The sequence below is a fragment of the Syngnathus acus genome, chromosome 21 (genome assembly GCF_901709675.1).
Source record: "Syngnathus acus chromosome 21, fSynAcu1.2, whole genome shotgun sequence".
Classification (NCBI taxonomy): domain Eukaryota; kingdom Metazoa; phylum Chordata; class Actinopteri; order Syngnathiformes; family Syngnathidae; genus Syngnathus; species Syngnathus acus.
Window position 1 is genome coordinate 6,922,307 of NC_051105.1, and position 22,782 is coordinate 6,945,088.

At 41.9% G+C, this 22,782-nt stretch overlaps 3 protein-coding genes across 11 annotated transcripts in view; 2 read left to right on the plus strand and 1 right to left on the minus strand.

The window, feature by feature from the left end:
- Nucleotides 1-2,051: 2,051 nt before the first annotated feature.
- Nucleotides 2,052-9,077, minus strand: LOC119115229 (immunoglobulin superfamily member 2-like). 3 transcript variants are annotated; one of them, XM_037239537.1, is made up of 10 exons: nucleotides 8,931-9,077; nucleotides 7,930-8,295; nucleotides 7,437-7,856; nucleotides 6,533-6,937; nucleotides 5,676-6,041; nucleotides 5,095-5,469; nucleotides 3,813-4,193; nucleotides 3,336-3,743; nucleotides 2,380-2,775; nucleotides 2,052-2,298 (listed from the first exon to the last, which is right to left on the minus strand). In XM_037239537.1, the coding sequence occupies exons 1-10, from the start codon at nucleotides 8,998-9,000 to the stop codon at nucleotides 2,075-2,077; spliced, it is 3,411 nt and encodes a 1,136-aa protein (XP_037095432.1). In that variant the 5' UTR covers nucleotides 9,001-9,077; the 3' UTR covers nucleotides 2,052-2,074. The 3 variants fall into 3 exon arrangements, with proteins under 3 accessions (XP_037095432.1, XP_037095433.1, XP_037095434.1); XM_037239538.1 differs by having other exon boundaries at nucleotides 2,052-2,289; nucleotides 8,931-9,076; XM_037239539.1 differs by lacking the exon at nucleotides 2,380-2,775 and having other exon boundaries at nucleotides 8,931-9,076.
- An 870-nt stretch (nucleotides 9,078-9,947) lies between these two features.
- On the plus strand, nucleotides 9,948-14,051 carry klhl6 (kelch-like family member 6). Its single transcript, XM_037239542.1, has 7 exons — nucleotides 9,948-10,542; nucleotides 10,899-11,064; nucleotides 11,524-11,973; nucleotides 12,082-12,319; nucleotides 12,703-12,905; nucleotides 13,021-13,234; nucleotides 13,492-14,051. The coding sequence occupies exons 1-7, from the start codon at nucleotides 10,301-10,303 to the stop codon at nucleotides 13,794-13,796; spliced, it is 1,818 nt and encodes a 605-aa protein (XP_037095437.1). The 5' UTR covers nucleotides 9,948-10,300; the 3' UTR covers nucleotides 13,797-14,051.
- Nucleotides 14,052-15,374: 1,323 nt separating this feature from the next.
- Nucleotides 15,375-22,782, plus strand: part of LOC119115232 — a 33,713-nt gene continuing 26,305 nt past the window's right edge. The window contains exons 1-8 of one of the 7 annotated variants that reach the window (XM_037239547.1): nucleotides 15,379-15,992; nucleotides 17,522-17,830; nucleotides 18,111-18,359; nucleotides 18,472-18,603; nucleotides 18,714-18,770; nucleotides 18,852-19,321; nucleotides 19,491-19,829; nucleotides 19,883-20,580. In XM_037239547.1, the coding sequence (XP_037095442.1) occupies nucleotides 15,914-15,992; nucleotides 17,522-17,830; nucleotides 18,111-18,359; nucleotides 18,472-18,603; nucleotides 18,714-18,770; nucleotides 18,852-19,321; nucleotides 19,491-19,829; nucleotides 19,883-19,897 (1,650 nt within the window). In that variant the 5' untranslated portion in view covers nucleotides 15,379-15,913 and the 3' untranslated portion in view covers nucleotides 19,898-20,580. The other 6 variants (XM_037239545.1, XM_037239544.1, XM_037239546.1 and 3 more) reach the window with 6 other exon arrangements.

Below are 22,782 nucleotides of genomic sequence, written 5' to 3' on the forward strand. Positions count from 1 at the left end.
TTTTTATTTTGTACTCACCAGCTTCAGCCAGCAGCTGCTGGGGTGTCTCTGGGGAGAATAACAATAATGCAGGCTGGACAAGAGAAGACAAACTGCTCTAACTAGTTTAGAGAGTTGCATGCAGTCTGAGTGGATATGTGGGGACGAGGCAATCTCAATGAATTTTGGCTTGTATTTTTCTCCAAATGCTTTGACTGTAAGCGTTGGTGCTTTTAAAAATATATGCGAAGTGGCCCAACCACTTTGTAGCTTACATTGTACGAAGATAACCATTAAAAGATAATATATATTTGAAAACATAAATACCCATCATAGCGCCCAAAACATATATTTTACCACATTGTGATCATTTGCTGTCAAATGCAATATTTTGCACCCAAATTATTTTTATTTTGGCTCCACGAGTGCTACAAGTCAAGTTCATGCTTTTTGTCTGCACAGCTATCAAACATTATATACAGAAGAATATTATTATTATCACACATCCAGTATTTATTTATGTATTATCCAACTGTCAGGTGATTATTGGTGAAAAGCCACACACATTCATTTAGTCTCTGAAAAGTGACAGGCATCGCCATGGCAACGATTCCTCTGGTCAACTTAGAAATGAGTCTGACTGTGAGGAAGCCACTCGAAAATCTGAGATGATTCACACTGGACTGGCAGACTCCATATTCCAAGATATATTTCAAAAGATGAGAATTTTTTTTCCCCTTCATTTTTGTGTGTGTACCTTGAGGTGAATCATACAGAGTCATCAGAGGAGAGCTGTTCTCTGTATGAAAGTCATTTCAAGGCTTGGCCCGTTTCCTCAAACGAAATAAATAGCTTCTATTCTAGTCTCACACACAGATGGGGCATTAAACTTTGATAAAGCCGATGCAAGGAAAAACTAAGATCACTATATTTTTCTTAAACTCATCCAATTCCATCAAATGTGAACATCTGCTATGATGGAACTAAATGAGCATGTCCTTTATGAAATAGCATTATAGTAGAAAATATACATTATATGCTTTTAAGGGGACATTTTGTTCAAGTTGTTTTGTCATATTATGAATTTTATTTTTTGCCACATTTGTGTTCACAGTGTTCTGTTTTAAACACAATTCATCAAGATGTAAAAATTTGTTGCAGTTTCTTTTTTTTTTTAAATACCACGTTGAATTCAGTGTAATTTTGATAGTTTTCTGTAAATGATAGATGGCAATTAAGAATATGTGGCTTTCCACATTGCCTGCAAAGTGCATAATAAAAATTGAAAGTAACAGATGCAGGCAAAGTCCAAAAACTTCCCTGTGCCCCTCCATTTCCCCGTGGCTCGTTTGAAGAAAATAACCTGCCGAGTCATTCGACAGTTTGAGGATGTCAAATAAAAGTGGGCTAAGATTGTTTACCCGAGTGGAAATCCTTCAGGCGGGCATTTAATCTCACACTTCTTGTTTCATTTCTGATGTCGACTGTTGCAGACAGCCGTAACAGAGAAATACATTTTACTAGGAAAGCACTCGCACGCTCTCACGCACACAAATCTCAAAGTGCAACTTTGGTTTTTAGAGTTGAAATGCAAAAAAAAAACCCCCGGCAGTTCTCCTTTTCCTGTTGTTAACCGCATTTCGGGTCATGTGTCGAAACGCCGTCTGACCAAATGTTTTGCACTCGCGCACGCGACAGATGCACGTCACTCCACCCCAGTCAAGTTGGCACATCCTTCATTGAGAGCAATATTTCATTTGGATCGCAGACGCTTCTCCGCACCCAACAGATGAGCAAGGAGTCTGCTTTTATAGTTCACGCACATAAATATGCATCTGATTTTTAGGAAGGTTTCGACAAGAGAATGTGATATTTTGTCATTTTTTTTAATAAGTATGAAATATTATTGCATTATTACTGCTTATTTGAGTAGATTTCTTTAAAAAATACTGTATAGATTTGGTCACGTTTGCATTGGGCCCATTTCTTTACATTTTGTAGAATAAAAAAATATAACAATTCCATTCCAAAAAAAACTTTCTATCCATTATGCATTCAATGTGCTATACAAATATGACTATTGCCATTATAGTATTTATTCCATCTCTTGCGATGTGACTTCACAATCATCTACATAGGGTTTTGTCTTCAGTTGGTGCTGCTCCACCCACAAAGACTGATCTGGTTTCTTTCCGCAGGTCTTGGCCCGACGCATCTTGAGCACCAGCACAAATATGACCAACAGTGAGCAGAGTACAACAGCCACAGGAAGGCCGATCCACATGCGTGAAGGACATCCTGAGCCAGCTTCATGTTCTCCTGCAGGGACAGTAAAGTCACTTATATTCCCAGATTTTTTTGTTTCTCACAATTATGACTCATGATATCAAGTGAAGTTACCTTGCAAATAGACGCTGACATTGGAATAACCAGAACGCTCTACTCCAGCTCTCCTCCAGCCGTGGGAGAGAGAAGGAAGCCACTCTTCCACCTCGCAGTAATAAAGACCACAATCCGAAAGAGTGGGCTTCAACACGGTGAGGCTGAATTGGTTGGGCAAAGCGTGACCGAATCTCAGTTGCTCTCGCCTCTTGAACCAAAAGTCTTTTAAAGTCGAATTTCTATACGATGTGAATACAGCGTGACGTTTGGTCTCTCTCTTCTCCTGCCAAAACCAGGTGACCTGGAACTTGGATTCCAGGCTGGATTGTTTGGCGACGTAACAATGAATGGTAAAATCCTGCGATGTGCTCACGTTTAAGGCCAACTCTTCCTTCATGATGGACAGGTTGTTTTCTGTCAAAAGGTAGCAGGAATGATGAAAGACGGTGAAACTAAATGGAGATTCACGGTAAATCTGCTGGGATAAAGTTTATCATTTATTTGGCCTGAAATAATTCAAAGTAGGAATAAAGACATACTGTATTTTCCGGACTATAAGGCGCACCTAAAAACCTAAAATCTTCTCAAAAGCCGACAATGCGCCTTATAGTCCAGTGCGCCTTATATATGGACCAAATTCCTAAATTTAAACTGGCCTAAAGCATTGTGTCATGAAATCAATCATAAGTGGCCCGCTGAAGACTATGAATCATGAATAAAAAAAACTATGGATCATTATTTTGTGATTATAAATTGTTTTATTATGTATTGTTGCGTCTGAAGTTGAAAGAAAAAAGATAAAATGGAGAATGATTTGATTTGGATTAAAAATCTGACATGATGCGTTAATGGTGCGCCTTATAGTCCGGTGCGCCTTATGTAAGGACAAAGTTTTAAAATGGGCCATTCATTGAAGGTGCGCCTTATAGTCCGGTGCGCCTTATAGTTCGGAAAATACGGTATTATGATCATACCTGTAATGTTCACAGACAATATGCTGGGACCACCGTCAACCGAAGCCTTCTGCTCCCAGTGGCCTTCATGACCGAGTTGGAACTGCTCCACCTGACAACGGTAGGTCCCACTATCCCCTTCGTGGATGCTTTGAATTTCAAGATCGAAGCTGCTCCGTTTGGGTCTGGAAAGACGAAGCCTTTGCTGCAGGCCGTGAAGACCCGTTCTTTCCGGATATCTCATTAGGCCCGTATGATCGAGCTCCAAAAGCGATACCGCAGAAGATCCGAGTCTGGTGTAGAACCAAGTGACTTTGTAGAAACAGGAATCACTGGATGCACCTGATATCAGCTCACATTTGAGATGGACTCTGTCTCCTTCTTTCACAAGAAGCTGCTGCTCTTTGCGATCCAAAAGGAGATCATTGGCTGGAAGAAGGAGGAACCCTCGTTAATCCGGAACAAAATAATGTGGGTGCATGAAACAAAAGATCTCACCAGGCTCAATGAGTGTCAGCTGAACGGTTCCAGAGACAGGGGAGAGATGGTACCATTCACCACGAGGATCTTGCAGCCACTCTATCACCTCACACACATAAACACCTTGGTCTGAAGTACGAGAATCCCGAATGGACAGCTCAAAACTAGGACCGTTGGTCTGCTGGCCACTGATTCGCTGGTTTTGGTCCACGGTCGATGTTACTTGGGAGTTTCGATCCAAGCTCAAGATGGTCACACTTTGGGTCTGTTGCTGTAGAATCCAGGTGACGGCGTAGCGGGAAGATCCAGAGCGAGATGAAGTGACTAAGCATTTGATGGTGATGTCACTGTTGATATTTCTTGTTAAAGCAGAGGTGGGCGTCAGAATGAGGTCACTCGCTACGAGAAAGGGGAGAGAACGAAGAGGTTTTGTCCAAAATGGACTTTTTTTCATCACCATTGTCAAATTGACATCATTGATACTTTTTAAGGGCAGTAATGTAATTTGAAAAATCACAAGAGTAAAGAATGCTGTAGAATAATTCATATGTAGCTGAGCTCATTCATCAGTTTTCATATTGAACATGTTGATCAGGACAGCATCGATGTGGGCTAGGCGAAAGCCGTCGCATGATTCCCAGCCAGAAAAACAAAAGTCCCTTTGCTCTTCCTCCTTGCAGCTGCAACAGCCAGGTAATGTTTGCACAACTTATCCTCATTCTGGGCTCACCACATGCTTAAGCATTGTGGGAATTTGCACTGCTCGGAAATACCAGTAATCACAGTCCTCGTCGTGTTCAATGGAATAAGTTGCTTCTTTTTTTTCCCATTTTTACCAAAGCTGCACATTCAGAAATACTATATTAATCAATTAAGCCTTCAAAATGATTAGGACAATATAAAGTCCTATCATTTGTGGAAGACATTTTCTCCCGGCTGTGCATAAAATGGTTGGTTGGATTGTCCTTGAGTAATTCATCACAAGATAATGGCTAGCCTGCCAGTAGATGATAGTGTGCTCTGCTTTTCGCTGTCAAAAAGAGCATGTGTATGCCATTAATCTGAGCAATAGAAAAGTCAATTATCCAGACATTCCCTCAATGATTGCGTTAACTATATCTGAGTTTCCACCAGGTCTACTTTGAATCAAACGTCGGCATGGTAATTAGTATTTTCTTCTCGACTGACATTTCACTCATTCAACAAAATCGAAAATCATCATTTGAGCTATTCACGTGGTCTTTTTAATCGATCTGCCTTAGTCATATCGACATGGATTCATTTAAGAGAGTTTACTTACCTGGGTTCCGCACCCTGACCATGAGCAGGTTGGATGGTGGCAGCTTCTTGAACACGTTCTTCTGGAAAACGGACACCCGACACTGGTAGCTCCCCGCCTCCCTGTGGCTGGCACCATTGATGAGAAGGTAGTAAATCCTCTCACTGGGTTTGTTGTCAACCCTAAGGTGGTAGCGTTGCTGCTCCCCAGACCAGCTAATGGTACCGTCGTAGTATACGCTCAGGATGTTATCTAAGGTTGAGGTGTTCCGCTGCACGCTCCAAGAGAGCGTCATGGGGAGACGTGGTGGCCCTTTGACACGGCACATCAATTCCACGTTGTCTCCAACAGTCGCAACGCTATTGCGGCTGATCAGATTCACACGCATAAAAGAATCTGGAACACAAAATGTCGGCGTTGGTAAGAATGAAGAGACAGGCTTCATGATCTGCAGTCTATAAAAACCTTGGTGTAAACCAAGACTGCACCGACCATCTTGATGATGTATCATGCCAGCGGGGTGCCAATACGACAAGCAGTTGACATTCATAAATTAACCAAGCATATTGTACAGGTTGTCCTGGACTTGCGTGTGTACTTACCCATGGGGGTCACCGTCAACATGGTCCTCGCTGATTGGCTGTTGGTCCTGCTGTGTCTGTTCCATTCAGAAACCACACAGTGGTACACACCCGAATCGTCAGGCGTGATTTCATCCAGCTCCAAGACAAAGATGTCCACCTCAGGTCGCGTAACTCTGACTAGATTCGAGAGCGCGACAGTAGGCGTCTCCGCGACGCCCTCCTGACTCAGACCGATAATGTTGGCCAACGTGAACATCGGCGCTACTTTGCGCTGCCAAGTGACAGAGAGCTGGTCCTTGAAGCCGTGCACTTTGCAAGTCAGGGTCACTGTGTCGCCTTCCTTGACATTCACGGTGTTTTGCATTTCGACCAAGAGTCCACTGGCTGCAATGGGAAGACATTTATACGGTGTGAATCCACTGTACCTCAAATTTTCTCAAAAGTCGACAGTGCGCCTTATAATCTGGTGTGCCTTATATATGGACCAATATTGAGCCGCTACAGCAGGCGTGTCCAAAGTCCGGCCCGCGGGCCAAATGTATATATCTTATATATGGACAAAGTTTTAAAATGGGCCATTCATTGAAGGTGCGCCTTATAATCCGGTGCGCCTTATATATGGACAAAGTTTTAAAATGGGCCATTCATTGAAGGTGCGCCTTATAATCCGGTGCGCCTTATAGTACGGAAAATACGGTAGTTGCATTTTGAGAATATTTTGATTGGCTGCCACACTCTTATTCAAGATATTCAAATTGGACGTCTTGATGTCCAGGATATTTGTGGCAAAGGTTTTATCATTGGTGATAAACCTTCTGAAACCAGCCACAGAAACAGCATGGGCCCAGCCTTCATTCTGGAAATAAAAACATCACCTGAAGCCGAGATGCTAACAAGAAGGGAGTTGGAGTCTTGGGCTTCGCCTTGCACAAAGCCGCCATGTTGTCTTTCTTGGGGCCACACTCTGCATATGTACCCTCCCTGGTCTTCAGTGCTGACAGGCTGTAAAACAAGACGGTAATCTCTGTCCCCGATCCTGCTGGCCCTGAGTTCTCCTTGCTTCTCTCGCAGACCGTACTCAGTGTTCACAGATAGAACGCCCGTGGGGCCTATTCGGGCCAGCTCGACACCTGCCCGCAGCCAAGCTACAGAGAAAAACCTCTCCAGTTTCTCTGTGTCAACACTGCATGTAAGCAGCAGCACCTGTCCCTCCTGCAGAGATGTCTGCTGAGCCGACAGTCTCACCACCACAGAGACCTTGTCTGTTACCGGCTCTGTTTCTGCCGCAAAAAAAGAGGAAAGAAAATGAACATAGCGACATGAACAACACCACACATCCTGTCAAGCCAATGTAGAAGAAGAGCAAAAATATAGATGTCAACTCATACAGCATGTCGAACAGATGGTGGCACCTATACCCCACTTAAAGGGGTTCCTCACAGATCCATCCCAGATCCATTTCTATTCAGCATTTACATAAAGCAACGTGTTCTAAATGCCAGTGTACGATTTTTATGTATCTTTAACTTGTTTCTGATACTCTCAAATAAATATGGACTAGTCAAGTAATGACATTTTATAACGATTGTTGTCGTATCTGCTAAACAGACATGCTCGGTTAATTGAAGCCTTTACACGATATCGTCAGTTGTACATTTGTGAATGATTGTTGGCGGTGTTGGCGAGTGCTTGCTCAAAAACAGCTGGGATTGATTTCAGCTCACCGGCAACACGAGATACGAAGTGCTATGGAAAATAAAAGGATGGATGTTTCGGTACCTCTGCCTTTGACGGCTAGTGTAGTCTCCTCTGCAGTCTTCTGCGTAAGCGAGTACCAGGACAGGTCTGGATCCTCGATCCACTCTTGAGCTTCGCAGTAGATCCGGCCCGAATCCGATGGCTCCAAACGGTCGATCGTCAGCCTGTAGGTAGCCTCTCCGACTTTATCCAATCTTATGAAGCCCGCTTTGTAGCGCTGTTGATACTCTGGGCCAGGCCTTAATGTGAAGTCTCTGTCCAGGGAGACAATGAGCTTTGCATCGTCATCGGCACTCTCCTTGCGGAGATACCAGGCTACAGACAGATGGGTATGCTGGATGGTGTTGCTGGAAGCTTGGCACGTTAAAGTGAGCGTTTCATCCTGGTTATAGCTCAGCGAGTTGGAGGTGGCAGACGAAACGCTCAGGGAGTCGTCAATCACTGCGGATACAAGAAATTATTGAAGCCTCATCATTCTAACAATGACAGTATTAGATGGATGGCGACTGATTACCTTTAACAATGGTTTGTACGCTGTAGGTTCCATCATAAGTATATTCTGGGTTGATCACCGCGCAGTCGTACTCCCCTTCATCGTCTTTCTGAAGACTTTTTATCTCAAAGAGGACAGAGTTGGATGATACATGTGTCAAAGTGATGTCGTTGACTCTCTCGCGATATATACTGTAACTAAAGCTTGGGTTTTCAGTGCTAATGATGTTCAGGACCATTATATTCGCAGGCTTGGTGACGCGGAATTCAAATTCCTTCCTGGAGTTGACATTGGTGAAGCCGCTCGTGTTGCAGGATATGGAGAGCAGAGAGCCCGCCACACGGTACAGAGGTCCTGCCTGGATCTCAGTCAGCACTCTGGCATTTCCTGAGTGGAACACAGAAAAGAAAGTGAAATTTAAATCTATCTATCTATCTATCTATCTATCTATCTATCTATCTATCTATCTATCTATCTATCTATCTATCTATCTATCTATCTATCTATCTATCTATCTATCTATCTATCTATCTATCTATCTATCTATCTATCTATCTATCTATCTATCTATATTAAACAAGTAATAAATACAAGTAATAATAATAATAATGATAATAATAACAATTATCAGAAAACTACATTTATTTTGACAAAATACTCATGTAAAAGATGAATAAGGCATAAAAAATATAAATCATATCTCATTATGATTAATCAAATCCTGTAGTTAATAAAGGTTTTTTGATGAACAATCAGTTAGCAGAAATTCAGTTTTTGAGCCCTTTGAAAAAATAATTGACGAAGAATTGATTTTTAAAAAAATTAAGTTTAAAAAAAAATCTGAATTGTTTCAGTAATATGTATATGAGTTTTATATGAATGTTTTATTTAAAAAATTAAAATAATTATATTTATTATTATTTATTTATTTATATACTCACACTTTAAATAATCTTCAGAGTTATCAACACGATTCCTCACTACAGTCTTTTTCAAGTTCAGGGATGAAATGAAGTACATACCGTGGTGCAAAAGTGTTGCCATACACAGGAGCAAACAAGGAGTCCATAAGTAGAAAAGCAAGTGCAACATCCTGAATCAGCTTGTTGACTGTGTCAATACATAACATATTGTGCTTGTATGCATTCCCACATCATTTTAAGTGGCTTCTGCTTCCTGTTAGCATCTTACAGGAAGTCTCAGATATATCCTGCACAAAGCCACAAACTGACCACAACAATACGCAAGTCTGATTGTCACTCATAACTAAATGTCACTTTGCAGGACGTGATGGGTTATTCTTTTTTTTCTCATAGGTTTCCTTCATTGCCTCAATGCTGAGGTGATTAAAGGCAGAAAACACATAAATACACACATAAAAATATATAATAAATGTCATAATCTGGAGTGAAGACTCATCAAATGACTCTTGAAATTTTAAATGGGACATTTTCAGCAAATGCTGCAACGATATACTTAATAAATAATAATAATAGATAAATAAATAATTTGCAGGCTGTTTGTAATGACAACAGTGGCACTTAGTGGGCAAGGAAGTCAATCGCAGTACCAACAAAATACCCACCTGGAAGATATTTATAAGCTATTCAGAAATCACAGTTACAAAAGCAATATGTATTTTATAATAAAATGATGTGACAATAACCTTTGTAACTGGAGCAGGAAATTATGTTATTTTTTCTCTAAATAATGAAAACATTCTATGGTCAACAAAGTTAAAAAAAAAAAAAAAAGCGAGGTTATGTAACATATTCATCAACATTTCATCATTTTTACCATTAAATAAAATACAGTATTTGTTTGTCACATTATTTGTCACGTTTATTACTGCATAAAAAGAATAGTCTGCTTTTGTAATTTTACTTTTCCATAGTATGCTTTATATTACAACAGCATCAAGTATTTGTTTTACTTTTATTCATCATTAGATATTGTTAAATTAATTCATTGAAACATTTAATACAATAGATTTGCCTATATTATTAAGACAAAAGAAATATAGATAATTATGTGGACTATAGAATAATAAAAATAAAATCTGGTACTAATCGCATGTGACACACAATTTTAAAATATATAATCCAGGCTTTTGTAGTATACTTTTTGAAAGTCCTCTATAGTGTCTCTAATGATTTGTCCCCGCGTGTTTTACATAGGGGGAATTTCCGCAATCTAAGTAGAGGAAGTGTCTAAAAACAAACGTTGCTACATAACTAAGTGGGTAACAACAGAAATAGGAACTTTGCAAAGCAGCTGCAAGAAGCAGCAGCACACTTACAAGAAAACCACAGCGGTATATTTTGTGCATTTTTTTCAAGCAGTGCAGGTGCACACCCGAAGAGAAGCTTTGTGCAGGAGCTTCAGAGGAAAGATGAGCGACTCACTAGAGAGGATGACAGAGTGTCCCTTGTCTCTCGCCGAGGAGGACGCGGGCCCAGATAAGGAGTGCGGCACAGAGTACCGCTGGGAAGATGGAGGTCTGCCCGCGGCACTGCAGAGAGGCATGGAGGACTTGCGAGTGAACCTCGAGCTGACTGATGTGGTCGTGTGTGTACAAGGACGTGACTTCCCTTGCCACAGAGCCATTCTTGCTGCGGCCAGTCAGTACTTCAGGTAAAAGAAGAAAAAAAAAAGGGGGGGGGGGGATATAAGAATAAAAGCTGAAGGCCCTTACACTGTTTTCATGGTGAATTATTGAAATGATCACTAAACGAGGTCAATTCTCTAAGATCTGCTTCTGATTGGCCTGCTTAGCATACTTCACATTTATATAAGTGAAACTGTCGAGGTGGAATTTTAGGAGAATTCTAGGACCAATTCCACGGATGGACATGACTGCAAACTGCTGCAATTCCGAGGATGGGAAAGGCCTCAAAAGTGCAATTTATCTGCTCGAAAAAAAAAAAAAAAACTTCGAGGACATAGCATGGCTCAGTCGGCAATGACTTGATGGATTTTGCTATGTTCAGGGCCATGTTCTGCAGTGGTTTGAGAGAGAGTCAAGAGGAAAGGGTGGAGATGAAAGGACTGGACAGCGAGACAATGCGGACTCTTCTGCAATATACTTACACCAGTCGGGCCCTCCTCACTCACTCAAATGTGCAGAGTGTACTGGAAGCAGCCAGTCAGTTTCAGGTGAGCAATACCTAAAAGCACCACTGGAAGACAGTATTACGATGCAAACTCTTTCCTGTTCACTCGGTCAATTAAAGCTGCCTCAAAGGGTGAGCAATAACGATATTGTAGTTGTTGTGGTCAGCAGTGCGATACAATGAATAACTTGGCAGTTAATAAATGGAAATATGTTGATGAAAACATTGTTTGTATATTATTACAAGATTTACAAAATACTACAGCTGTAAAAATGTATTTCCTTTCTGTCTATAATATATTTCAAGCAATGCCGTAATTCTGATCTATCACTCACTCAGTTTTTACTAGTTCCCAACTGGTAGCGCAAGATCATGTTTGCAATAGAAAAAAGGAAGTAAGAGTTTCATACTTGTGTAACAAAACAGGTTAAGTTAGGGCATTTTTTTTTCTTTATCCTTCTTAAAATTGCTGTAATGTATTTGTTTGTGTTGTTTCTCGTAGTTTTTGCGTGTGGTGGATGCATGTGTTGGCTACCTGAGCAGATCCCTGCAAGCGGATACTTGCATTGGCATCCTCAACCTGGCGGATCGCTACGACCTTCGCACTCTGAAGACCAAGGCTCAGGACTACGTCGCCTCTCAGTTCTCCCAGGTGGTCGAGCAGCAGGAATTTGTGGAAGTGGCGGCCGAGTCACTTGGGAACATCCTGCAGAGGGACGATCTGGACGTGAAGTACGAGGAGTGTGTTTTCGAGGGCCTCATGCGCTGGGTGAGAGCCGAGCGGGACGAGCGACGCCACTTACTAGCCGGGTTGCTTTCGTTCGTGCGGCTGCCCTTGTTGGAGCCGGCGTACTTTGTGGACAAAGTGGAGGGTGATGAACTCATCCGCAGCTGCAGCGAAAGCTTTCCTCTTCTGCAGGAGGCCCGCATGTTTCACCTCTCCGGAAGGGAGGTTAGTATCAGCATATGGATGAAAGCAGGGGTGTGCAAACTTTTTCTTCCAAGGCTGCAAAGGAATTGTATGTGATCACAAAACTGTTCTTTACATTTCTTGCTTTAGGTGGTTTCTGAACGAACCAAACCGCGCATGCGCCACTTCCTGTCAGAGGTGTTCCTCATCATTGGAGGCTGCACTAAAGATGACCGCTTCATTTCTACCGTCACATGTTTGGACCCACTCAGACGCAGCAGGCTCGATGTTGCTAGGCTACCGGGAACAGGCATGGAGGAGGAGGCTCAGAACAGGAAATGGGTGGAGTTTGCTTACACCACCTTTCGCAATGAACTCTATATATCTGGTGAGACGGTAGTTTGTATATTTTTTAACCACTGCCACCAGAAACTGTTGATTTTCAAGAGACAGGACAGCCCCCACAAAACTGTCAGGAGAGGTCTTCTAGATTTATTTGACATTTTAAAAAATAGTCAGCTTCCAACTTTTTAAAATAAAAACGTTTTGGGGAAGGCTCTTTCGTGTTCCCAATGCAGAGTAAGGTCCAAATAAAACATGGTGTGGCAGAACTTGCACAAAACCAGAAAAAATATAAAGCAAGCAGGCCCATTCTCAAACCAAACATCAGCACCTATTTGAAATTTCACTCTGGACGAATGGACAAAAATTGCCACACACACTACAGCATGTGAGGTATGTAAGTAAAATGTTTCTTGAATGCTCCTGTAGGAGGTAAAGAGACCCAGACGGATGTTTGGAAATACAACGGTGCTCTGGACAAGTGGATTCCAATCGAGCCTCTGACGACAGGCCGATGGCGGCACAAAATGGCCGTCCAAGGCGGGAGGGTGTACGCACTAGGCGGGTTCGATGGCGTGCGTAGGCTCGATTCCGTCGAGGCCTACGACCCTTTCCACAACCGTTGGACGCAGGTAAGCAGGCACTCAATTTCACTCTCATAGTGGCCTGAAGGAAGTAAAGTTAAACAATCCTAGTCCATGTATCTAAAGACAAAAAATAGAACATATAGCTTTCCTATCTGTGCAGGTGGCGCCACTCGCAGTGGGTGTGAGCTCCTTTGCTGCTGCGAGCTTCGACAGGTGGATCTACGTGATCGGTGGCGGGCCCAACGGAAAGCTGGCGACAGATTTGGTTCAACGTTGGGAACCCGGAACGGACATTTGGGAGCGGCGGGCGCCGATTCCCATCGAAACCAAGTGCACCAATGCTGTCAGCTTCAAGAATTGCATCTATGTAGTTGGCAAGTTTTATGTAAACATTAGACCAGTGCAATTCATGTGGGACAGGGACGGAGCCCTGTGGTACACATTTTTGGGGTATTGTCTTTATGAAAGGTTTAAAATCTAAATATGCCCCAAACTATGATCCCAAATATCATTTCAAAGTCATGTTGTTTTAACCAAAATAACATTGTACCTAAATTGAAATTTACAGAAAAGGCCGTAAAAGGCAATGCGCTCATTCAATGAAGGTTTGTCCTCCTCTTTGTCCCCACAGGTGGCGCCATGCACAGCATATATTGCTACACCCCTCAGTCAGACTCCTGGTCTGTTGTGACAGGTCTGGGCGATAGGGCTAGCTGCGCCATCGCTGCCTGCAACAACAAACTCTTCATCACAGGAGGCCGCGATAACAAGAACCATGTCATCTCCACAGTCATGTGCTGGGATGTGGATGAAGGAGTCTTGACAGAAGAATGTGCTTTGCCCGTGGGCGTGTCGCACCACGGCAGTGTCACACTGCTGAAGTCCTACACACACGTGCACAGAGTGGCACCTGTGTCTGACCACCAAAGAATTTGAAACGAATGACATTGGGTGTCCCTTTAGCCCAGCGAGAGACAAAATCTTGGAGCTCCTGAACTCCTCTGATTCAGCTATTGTTGGAAAACTCCTTGCACGGACATCATCATCTCGATACCTGGTCTATGGACTTCAATTGAAGTCAAAACGTTTCTTTTCACTGACATGTTTTGGTCGAAACACAGTTGTCTTCTGATTAATATTCATTTGTGGATTATGAATTATTAAGCCGAAAAGAAACTTTTGCTAATTTTACCCAAACAAGTACTTATATTTAGGGATGCACCGAAAATTCGGCCACCGAAAATTTTCGGCCGAAAATGACCCAAAAGTGCATTTTCGGTTTTTGGCCGAAAGACCTAAATCACCGAAACAACACGGCCGAAACTTGTGATGACGTGAGCAAACAGCGCAGCCAGCACGCGGGAAAACGGGATAAGAGCCAGCATGTCTGCGGTGTGGACTGATTTCACTAGCTCAGAGAAAGACCCACGGATAGCGATTTGCAAAACATGCAATGCTGAAATTTCAATCTGCAAAAAGTTTCTCCACGTCGGGTTTAATTCATCACCTGAAATCCAAACATCCCGATCGCCATTCTGAATATGAGAAGAAGGCGACACAGAAAAGGAAACTGACACCGAGCACGCCCACTCCGTCTGTGGCGGACGTTTTTGAAAAGGCAAGTTAAGTTTGTGCATCCACAATTCTTGGTGGATTTGTTGTTGATAAAGGCTATGGTAACCATTGTTTTGATACACTTTTATGTTGTACACACAGAACAAAATGTAAAAGGCACTTGACTTATGCACTTTGTGTTTTTATAAGAGAACATATTTAATTTTACAGTCTTTCAGCAGGCCAGTCAGTTATAAGCCTGTAAATTATTATTTAATGTACACGAGTGGGGTCAAGTTAAACATTTTATTTTTATTTTATTTTTGAATTTTAATTTATATTGTGCATTGTTGTAATGTCAGTGCTAAATCAATATTTTCATACTTTTGTAACTGGTTTATTGCAATGCCTTGATTTTAGTGAGGTTAGTACACATGTAGCCATAAATGCTGTGGTTCTAATAACTGACATAATCATTTCTTTCGGTGTTTCGGTTTTCGGCCTTGGTTTCCTCATTTTTGGTTTTCGGTTTCGGCCAAGAATTTTTATTTCGGTGCATCCCTACTTATATTGTTGTCCGTGAATGACAACATGCTCTGTGGAAAATGGTGAACTGAATCTGACTGTGGTTTGTGGACATTCATCTTGCCAGAAGAAAAAAAACAAAGAAGAAACCAGGAAATGTTCTATAATTGCAACTGGTCCAACCACTCTGCGAAAACAAGTGTTGCATTTCAGTTGTAGGTGCCTCGAACACCTTTGAGTGCCACTCTACAAGGAGCAGGTTGGAAGGCTCACCAAAATTTGCTAGCAAAGAAGGATAAAACTTGATCTGGATGTCAACTCGAAAGCTCAAAATCTTTGCCGGTGGGCGTGTCGCACCACGGCAGTGTCACACTGCTGAAGTCCTACGCACACGTGCACAGAGTGGCACCTGCGTCTGACCACCAAAGAGTTTGAAATGAATAACATTGGGTGTCCCTTTAGCCCAGCGAGAGACAAAATCTTGGAGCTCCTGAACTCCTCTGATTCAGCTATTGTTGGAAAACTCCTTGCACGGACATCATCATCTCGATATCTGGGCTATGGACTTCAATTGAAGTCAAAACGTTTCTTTTCACTGGCATGTTTTGGTCGAAGCACAGTTGTTTTCTGATTAATATTCATTTGTGGATTATGAATTACTAAGCCAAAAAGAAACTTTTACTAATTTTACCCAAACAAGTACATATATTGTTGTCCGTGAATGACAACATGCTTTGTGGAAAATGGTGAACTAAATCTGACTGTGGTTTGTGGACATTCATCTTGCCAGAAGAAAAAAAACAAAGAAGAAACCAGGAAATGTTCTATAATTGCAACTGGTCCAACCACTCTGCGAAAACAAGTGTTGCATTTCAGTTGTAGGTGCCTCGAACACCTTTGAGTGCCACTCTACAAGGAGCAGGTTGGAAGGCTCACCAAAATTTGCTAGCAAAGAAGGATAAAACTTGATCTGGATGTCAACTCGAAAGCTCAAAATCTTTATGGTTAACCTATATGGTTTGGTTAGTCTTCTTTCCCTTGTCCTCGCTTTGGGTAAGTTCTGTCGTTTCCTAATGTTTACCTTTTTTTACATTATTACTGTAAAACTGCAAATGTTCTTCTAAATCGGATATAGATTTTGATCGCTTTGTTGATACTTGGACAACTGAAACAGTTCTTGTCTCATTTGCGGCAACATGATGTCATACCAGCAGACAGGGGTTATTTTTAAATTTGTTATCTTTATGTATTAACCGAGCAAATGTTTTTTGCGGGCGAATTAAAAATGGGCCATGGGCCGTAATTGGCCGGTGGGCCATAGTTTGGAGTCCCACATTACGTAGACGTGCAGATTGGGCTCGGTTACAAAAATAAATACGTAAAGATTTGCACTTTACCCTGATAAATACTAAGAGGCATAGGATTAGTTTCACTCCTAATACTGGATGGTGCCAGTTGTTCTGGTCAATCGGAGTCTAGTTCTTTATCTATTGGGTCACATTCTGTACATTTTCTATAGTTATTTTTCTTAATCTTGTGTTTTTGATTACAGCTCATGTGGTAGTCAATGTTCTTCATAGAGTGTGTTATGGTTTTACTGTAAGCGGGGGATTCTAAAATGTCCTCCTTCATGAATCTTCATGAACCTTTCTGTTGTGTTGTGCAGAGAGTTCATTCTCAATAATGATTTAACATGGTAGGAAATGTAAATATCAACATTCAACACTTCATTTTCAACCTAATCCACACCATTCCTAGGGAATCACAATGTTCCTTCATTGGTGAGCTATTTTTTAGATTATGCCCACGGGCTACTCATGAGGTACTTGGGGACTGATGTCCTGCTGCCCACGAGCAGCATCATGTTGGTGACCTATGCGGTGAGGAGTAAATAATTTACAAAACGTTTTAAAAAATGTGCATTAAAACATTTCTAAAAAAGCAATCTGAAAATCCAGTTTCCGTGTTTTGGCCCCTGTAGCTTGGGGACCCCTGGTCTACCAGTTCACACAAGGCCTTTCTGAAGTATTACATGTTTGAATACTTGATGACAATCATGGAAATATCCTTTAGAAGAAATCAAGAAATGTGCTTTACCACAAAAGGCTCGGTAAACATGCCCAACCCAATTCCATTCCTATTGCAAGTGATTGTTTACCAGTGACATCACCTGTTAGGTGAAGGGTAGGTTTCACTTTTAAACTTTGCTCACTAATTTGATGTCAGGGTAATCAGGTTAAGTTAATCACACTGAATGAATCACAGATATCTATGGATGTATTTGTTCAGCAGTTTTGTTTTGAGTAAGTTCTAATAATTCTTAATGTTTTCTATTTGTCCCACGCTGGTGTCATATTTCTGTAAAAAAAAAATATTATAACTGTATGACATGAATTCCCTTGCCTGCGCCTTGATCAAATACATTAGACCAACTTCGCTGCAAAATAAACCTCCGTTTATTCTGTCTAAAATTGAAACTTTTTTATTATCCCACCTGCATGTACCAGATTTTTTGAGTCTACATTTGTCCTCTTTGCCATCAGTAGTAACTTTCATCTATCTGTCTCTGTCCATCTCTCCAGTTGCCCCTTCCCCAGATTCTGCACGGCATCTGGAATATGTGCTCAAGGGCCAAGAGATAAACTTTATGCCGTCTATCCCCGGAAAACCCGATCTAGTCGGGTGGATACATGATGGTATAGATGTGGTGTGGTTCGATCTGCAGATGGGCAAAGATGTTTTTCCTCCCTACGAGGACAGGATCACTCTGGAGCAAGAATCTGCAAGGCTCACCATCAAAGATGCCACATATGAAGACAGCGGAAACTATGACTTAAAGTTGATGATAAATGACCAGCATCGTCGTTTAAAATACAGAATTGAGGTTATAGGTAAGTCTATTTTTCCATCTCTGTCCACTAAATATGCAGCAATTTCTTTCTTTCATTTTTTTTCATTATTGTGTGATGATGACCCCAATATAAGGGAAGCTCGAATTGCATGGGCTTGAGCCTACTTTAGCTGACTTGTCAGTTGATCAGAGGGAACTATCGCCAAACATTCATACTCACAATCACACCTATGGACGATTTAGTGTCTTCAATGAACAGCTGACTGTGCTTTCCATTTACGATCACATTAAACGTTGCTTCTTTGCTTGTTTGATTACAGACAAAGTAGACCAACCACACATATCGTGTGTGTTGACCAGCCCAAACAGAGCGTTGCTCGTTTGCTCAACAGACTCCAAACATCCTGATTTATTGGAGTTTAAGTGGAGCGCAAATGGAAAGGAGCATCCAAGACCAAACTTGCAAATAAATGTGAGGGGCAAACATGATGATCGAGTTTATCGTTGTGACGTGAGCAACCCTCTGACCAAGGAAACGGCCACTTTCACTGCCGGCGACTGCTTCCTGGGTAATCATCATCAATATTCGTGCAACCGGAAGATTCCAACAATGTTTATTTGAATGACATTTTGAACGAACGTATGTAACGTAATATTTAGAATGTTTGTACTTCTGTGCAGATAAGCCATCAGATGGTCCAAATGACATCCTCAAAAGTAAAACAACAGCTTTATTCATTGGCGTCATCATCATATTGATCGTCATCATTGTGATCGTCATTACGGTCGTAGCTTTGCGAAGAAAAGGTAAAGGTGCTTATATGCAAACAGAAAGAAAAAAAACAACACAAAAAAAATATTCTGGTCTTAAAACATGTTTTTATTTCACCAAGAAGTGAAAACCTGTCTTTGGTTTCTTGCAGCACGTTTTGACAATATAAAGAGAAGGGTTTTGAGAAGACATAGTTCTTCGTTTGAAGGTATGTTCAAATCGAAGTTCATTTCCAGTCGACTTGATTATTGTGATTACGCTAACAGATAGGTTTCATCTTTCTTCATAGGACTGCTGGATTCAGATGAAAACATCAAGCGTCCAAACCCTTCATGGGATCTGGATTTATGTGATGCACTGAAGGCATACGGCATCATAATTCACGGCTGCATCGATGTAGTTACTCAACTTGTATTTTGGCTGAAGGCAGACAACGCCTCCAACGCTCCTGAAGTCATTGCCAACCATGTCTTGGATACTGTGAAAGTTATTGAGGGGTGTCCACAACAGCTGCTGGCTGACCCACACCCGGAGAACATATACATCAGAGAAGTGAAACGTTTCTTGTGTAGGAAACAGAACTACATTAACAAATGTAACACAACCAATGAACAGATGGACTCATGGTTGCTGATCCTATGTGAGCAAAGCGTTGAGAATTGGACAAAGGTTTTCCAAAATCTCAAAGAAAATGGACATTTCACAGGGAGTGACACGGACAAGGAGCTCATACAGTTCTGCTTCCTCAAACCCATCCAGGTAAATGGACGGCTTTACATATCTTGTCATCATTCAAATATGATAGACATGATATTTTCAAATGACTTTTATTTACTTTTAAAAAGAACATTTGCACATTTGAATTATAACAACCTACCATATTTATATTGTATATGATTTTTTTAAGAGAGTTTTTCTTTTCATTTAGGATAAGCTGAACGGGCTTTTAAGAGACTGGAACTCACAGCGGATGCTAGAAGCTGCAAAAAACAAACTTCTGAATGTCTCGAGAAAGGCTGCCAACCTGTGCAAGGAGAAGTATCATTTTAAAGCACAGAACCCCAATAATGAACCATCTTATGAGCGCTGCAGGCTCATTATGGCTGAAAATGGATGGAATGAACCAAAGAATGAAGGAGCAGCAGCAAAATTGTATAAAAAAATGAAAATTGAGATGCAAACAGAAACATTTGAACCCAGAGACGTACACGCTGACAACAGAATAGGGAGGGCAAGAGCACAGGGGGAGAAGGAAAACAAAACACAGGCAACCAGTCAGAACACAAAAACACAAACAAAGTCACTCACGTTAGTTTGAAGTATGAGCTTGTTTAGCCTGACGAGTAGTTCTACAGGAAGCTATTCTTCTTTTATAGTATATAGTAACAGGTGGGACGTATTATGCTAACTATTAAATAACTTTTGATTAAATTATATGTGAATTGTGATACATTTCCTGCACCATCCGATGATCTCTCAAGGCATGAAAATGATTGGACAAAGATTCATTTGACATTATTTGGAGAGAAAGGAAATTAGGTCACCATGAAGGCAAAGCAGTCTTCGGATATTATTAAAGTATGAGAGCAGCAAAAGACTTCTTTGGAAATCGCTGCTCGAGTGCCTTCTGGTGAGGTGCAGGATGCTGCTGATTTTCCTATTTTCTTTCTTTAGTCACCCATACATGATTGTTTGTGCTGCTCTGCTTCAACAGTGTTAAACAAACATGAAGGATTTTGTATTTGCATGTATATTTATTTCATTGTCACTAAATGTTAGTTTTAGGACTGACATGTTTTGCAGCCTATGTTGTTAAGAATAACCACAGGTAAAAATAGTCTAATTTCTACTTGGTTGTGTAAAGTTACTGTGCAAAGCCGTGAGTTGGATTTGTGAGTACAATGCATGTATTGTATGAGGTAACACTGTTGCCGTCTGGTCCAAAAGTAGCTTGAAACGTAAATAATTATACTGGTAATGGCCGGTATTATGAAAAAAAAATAAAAGAACACCTCGAGAATGTTGTGTGACTCCTTTTCCTGGTCTTTGTCGATCTGTCTTCATTGGAAGGAGCCCAAGCCTGCTCTGCTGGCTGAAATGCACCTGTTTTGTTTTTTGCAAGCTTGACTCTCATAAGGCAAAAAGAAAAGCAGTTGTAAACTTTCTATTGTAAACATTAAGACACAAAACGATGTCAAACGGAATAAACATGCTATTGACACATATTTAAATCATCTACTGTCTTTTGAAAATGATCTCCTTCCGCTCATGTTTTGAAAATCTAAGCTCAGGCACCAGCGAGAAATTCTTTCACTTTCAAACCACACCCTCGCTCGTTTGCTGTCACACTGTCAGTGGAGCAACACGCCATTTGCTGAACCACCTGAAGGAGGTCACGGGCCCCCTGCTTGACCCCCTCCAGTTTGCCTACCGGGCAAACAGGTCAGTGGATGATGCGGTCAACATGGGACTGCACTACATCCTGCACCACCTGGACACTCCAGGAACGTACGCCAGGATCCTGTTCGTGGACTTCAGCTCGGCGTTCAACACCATCGCTCCTGACATCCTCCAACAGAAGCTCATCCAGCTTGCGGTGCCTGCCCCCACCTGTCAGTGGATCACCAGCTTCCTGACCAACAGGAGACAGCGTGTGAGGCTGGGGGGCATCACATCTGACACCCGGACCACCAATACTGGAGCCCCTCAGGGGTGCGTCCTCTCCCCACTGCTCTTCTCTCTCTACACCAATGATTTCTCCTCAGATGACTCTCCTGTGAAGCTCCTGAAGTATGCAGACGACACCACTCTCATCGGACTGATCCAGGACGGTGATGAGACTGCGTACAGACAGGAGGTGGAGCGGCTGGTCCACTGGTGCAACCAAAACCATCTGGAGCTGAACCCGCTCAAGACCGTGGAGATGACAGTGGATTTCAGGCGAGACCCTTCACCACTTTTACCCCTCACTATCCGCAGTAATACTATTCTCTCCACAGACACCTTCAAGTTCCTGGGAACCACAATCTCTCGGGACCTGAAATGGACCGGCCACATAGACTCTGTCCGGAAGAAGGCCCAGCAGAGGCTGTACTTCCTGAGACAGCTCAAGAAGTTCAACCTGCCGCGAGAGCTTCTGAAGACCTTCTACACTGCCATCATCCAGTCTGTCCTCTGCACCTCCATCACTGTCTGGTTTGGATCAGCCTCCAAACAAGACAAGCACAGACTGCAACGGACAATCAGGACTGCAGAAAAGATCATTGGAATCAACCTCCCTTCTATCCAAGACTTGTACCTGTCCAGGACCAGGAAACGTGCAAGGAACATCTCTACAGACCCTTCTCACCCAGGTTGCAGTCTGTTTGAACTACTCCCCTCCGGACGGCGTTATAGAGCTCGGTACGCCAAAACCAGCAGACACCGAGACAGCTTCTTCCCCCAGGCTGTTGCTCTGATGAACTCACACCACTCATAGAGTCTCAGAGGCATTACTGTGCAATAACATCCTGCTCTTCACACCTTTTGAATTTGTCTACACTGTTTTTGCCATTATTCACATGTCCTGAGTGTTGTTAGTCACCTATATGTTGAACAGAGGGTGTGTTTTACCGAAGTCAAATTCCTTGTTTGGCACGCTCAAACATGGCGAATAAAAACTCTTGAATCTTGAATCTTGAATTTGTATCACATACTTTAAGAGGGAGAAGAGCTGATCGGGGATACGCTTTTGAATATTCTAAGATGGTCTACCAACATGCTATGATCGATTATCATCAAAAAGTGTTCAAATGAGTTTCATGGGCCATATTACATTGTATTTGGGATATTTCTCTGGGCTAATCAAAAAACCATCTCAGTTGTTGATAAGTTGATCCAGTTTGGCCACTTGCACACAATGGCTGGCTAATCATTACGTCAGGAGTGTGGATTGTGCTCCGTCAAAATAATAAAGACATAAAGACTTGCACTTTACCCTGATAAATAAGAGGCAAAGGTTTAGTTTCATATCTACTACTGAATGGTGCCAAGGGCAAACATTAGATTGACTTTTAATACAGGAACGTGCCAGTCGTCCTGTTGCTGTATTCATTTGGTCGTGTTGCTCTCGCTAAGCTCGGTCTATAGTTATTTTTCTTATTTGTTTAATTACAACTCCTGTGGAAGTCAATATTCTTTATAGAATGTCCAGTGTGTTATGGTTTTACTGTAAGCGGGTG